Source organism: Oryzias melastigma, linkage group LG19 (assembly GCF_002922805.2).
Source record: "Oryzias melastigma strain HK-1 linkage group LG19, ASM292280v2, whole genome shotgun sequence".
Lineage (NCBI taxonomy): Eukaryota > Metazoa > Chordata > Actinopteri > Beloniformes > Adrianichthyidae > Oryzias > Oryzias melastigma.
The window spans coordinates 10,713,247-10,716,038 of record NC_050530.1 but is presented as its reverse complement, the minus strand read 5'-3'; the positions used below and the strand labels follow the sequence as shown (position 1 = coordinate 10,716,038).

General features: G+C 42.3%; 1 protein-coding gene across 25 annotated transcripts in view; it reads left to right on the top strand.

The window, feature by feature from the left end:
* tcf7l2 (transcription factor 7 like 2) overlaps positions 1 to 2,792 on the top strand; it is an 87,896-nt gene continuing 85,104 nt past the window's right edge. For 7 of the 25 annotated variants that reach the window (XM_024284564.2, XM_036217233.1, XM_024284565.2 and 4 more), the window contains exons 1-3: positions 2 to 967; positions 1,104 to 1,170; positions 1,354 to 1,478. In XM_024284564.2, coding sequence (XP_024140332.1) covers positions 779 to 967; positions 1,104 to 1,170; positions 1,354 to 1,478 — 381 coding nt within the window. In that variant the 5' untranslated portion in view covers positions 2 to 778. Of the gene's footprint in view, positions 968 to 1,103; positions 1,171 to 1,353; positions 1,479 to 2,792 lie in introns of all 25 variants that reach the window. The other 18 variants (XM_024284572.2, XM_024284570.2, XM_024284571.2 and 15 more) reach the window with 5 other exon arrangements.

The following is a 2,792-nucleotide window of genomic DNA, read 5'->3' as shown; positions in this document are numbered from 1 at the left end:
AAAACAAGCTGCACTTTGATAGGCCTAGAGTATTTAGTAAGCAGAAATATATAAAAAGTAGGTTATAGGAGGAAATAAAATGTTATTATTTTTACTTTATTTGGCCCAAGTGTGACAGACTGAGTCAAACAGCCCGAGGAAGTGCCCTCTTTTCCCTTTTTTTCCCCGCCCATGTGCGTTTAATCCACATTTGCAAGCACTTCCCTATCTTCCTGCTATTTTACCATCACTGTCCTGCTCCCAAACTGCCTTTTTTCCCCTCCTCACATGCTTTTTCACTGCAGTCGTCCGCAGACTTCCTCCAGCACTCCCTCTTTTCTTCTTCTTCCCCCCCCCTCCCTCCTTTCTCTGTCCTTTTTTTCCTCCTATTTATGAAAACGTCACTTCAAGTCCCTCCCTGTTTGAATCTCATTAGTTTCTTGTGTGTTTCTCCCTGTCAATAATCCCGAATCCAGACTCTCTCTATTTCCATCCCTCTCTATCTGTCAATCAGCGCCGCCTTTGAACTGAAAACCACTCCGACCAACTTCAACTCACTCAATCCGAGCGGCTCGGCTCCTTCTCCGGCTTCCCTTTTCTGCCAAGATTCCCCCTTCTTTTCTAGTTTTGTTTGGAAAACGCCGATACACAGCAGCAGCAGCAGAAGAAGAAACTTCCAGCGCGGACTTTCGAGATCAACCGACATTAAAAACTTTGGGTTTTGCCCCCTCTTTTCAACCGACGTTTCTTTTTTTTTTTTTTTTCCTTTTTACTTTTTTTGGTTTCACTCGGGGAAAAAATGCCGCAGCTCAACGGCGGTGGAGGGGACGACCTGGGCGCAAACGATGAAATGATTTCCTTCAAAGACGAAGGGGAGCAGGAAGAGAAAATTTCGGAGAACTCCTCGGCAGAAAGGGATTTAGCAGATGTCAAATCTTCACTCGTGAACGAGTCGGAAACGAATCAAAACAGCTCGTCGGATTCGGAGGTAAGTTCAGATTAAAGCGCGGCGGAGCGGCCGTTAAGTTAGGGCCTACTTTTCTTCTACTTGACACACGAAGAGAAGAAAGTTGACTCCCGTCTGTTCACTTTAACGCAATCCCTGTGTTTCATTGCATTTCAAGGCGGAAAGACGGCCTCCGCCTAGATCTGAAACTTTCAGAGACAAAACAAGAGAAAGTTTAGAGGAGGGTGAGTTTCTGCTTTATTGTTTTTATCCATGACATTATGTGTACCCCGCGGAGGGTTATCTCCTCCGCGTTATTCCACAAGTGCGTTTAATTTTTTTATTAAATGTCGGAAAACTAAACTTCACAAGGCCAGCTTTATTTAAAAAACTTTTCCTCTCTTTTCCCCCCACCCCCGCCATGTTAGCTGCGAAAAGGCAAGATGGAGGGCTGTTCAAGAGCCCACCGTACCCGGGCTATCCGTTTATAATGATCCCCGATCTCACAAGCCCCTACCTTCCCAATGGATCACTTTCTCCGACAGCACGCACAGTAAGTTCATTTATTTACAGCTGCTTATGCGCTCGCGGCTTCCGAAGTGGGTTGCGGGACGTGTTGCCCGCAAACTGGAGAAGGGGGTGACAAAACAGAAAAAAAGGGGAGAGCGAAGTTTTTCCAACTCCCCCTGAAGTGTACAGTACGGCGGCATGCGTGCACTCCCGCGCGCCCTCCTCATGGACGGAGGCTAGCATGCTAAATGCTAATCAAAGGGGACTTTGCAGTTAAAAGGCAGGAGATGTGTCAACAAAAAAACAATAAATATAATAAAATTGTAATTATTAGACCCTGAAACAGCATTAATAAATCAAATATCATATGTGTTTTTAAATTTAAAGATGTTGTCAGACTCATTAATAATGCTCTTTTATTTAATTTGACACCCCTTTTTTTAACGTAGGATTCATGTAAACAGTGGAGCTGCAGAAGCCCGCGCATAAAATCAATATGCAAATCAGCTTCTAAAAGTGATTTGCATGTGTCAAAAAAAGGATGCATTTAGGAACACTTATTTTCCCTGTAAAACATAAAACGTTTCCCCCCTTCCTTGTAATATTTTTGTTTATTTATAGACACATTTATTTATTAATGAAAGCATTTAGAAGGTGTGATGTTTTTATTATTTTTTTAACAAGGGCTTATATTTACATTCAATTAAAAAAAATATGTATAATTTAAAGGTGTATTCGTTTAATTTATTTACACATTTAGGCAGGCTGTAATTATGCTCACTTGCGTATTGCGCCTCCATAATCTCAGAGGGGAAGCGGCAGTTTTGGAGAAGCATCATTTTCTTAACAATGGGTGTTACTTTCTTATATTTTTCTGCATTCTAAATGGCTGCAATTACAAGTCTGTGCTGAAGGACCTGTCATCTAGTTTTCCAAGGTGAAGGCAAAGACCAGGTATTAGGAAATCTGACCCCCCTCACACACCTCACATTGAGTTTCCAATTTAAATCATTTTTATTATTAAGCACTTAATTCATAATGACACAATTTCTTGTCGGCAAACAAATAAAAGTTGCTCTCACGTGAAAATCCTTTTTGATTGCGCGGCTCTCTCCGTGCGTGTCTGTTTGTTTTTCGGCACAGCCGAACATTTTGCCATTCTTTCTCCACTCTCAGTGAGCCAGCCTTGTTAAAGCTGCTGGCTGGTATGTGGAATTAGTCACTCGTTATTCTCATCGGTGCTGACACAAATGCACATTCATAAACAGCCCACATGATTGGAGGTGAAGGACTTCCTTCTTCCAGCGGTGGAGTTTTTGTAGTTTTTTTTCCTCGCATGACAGATGCAGCGATGCAT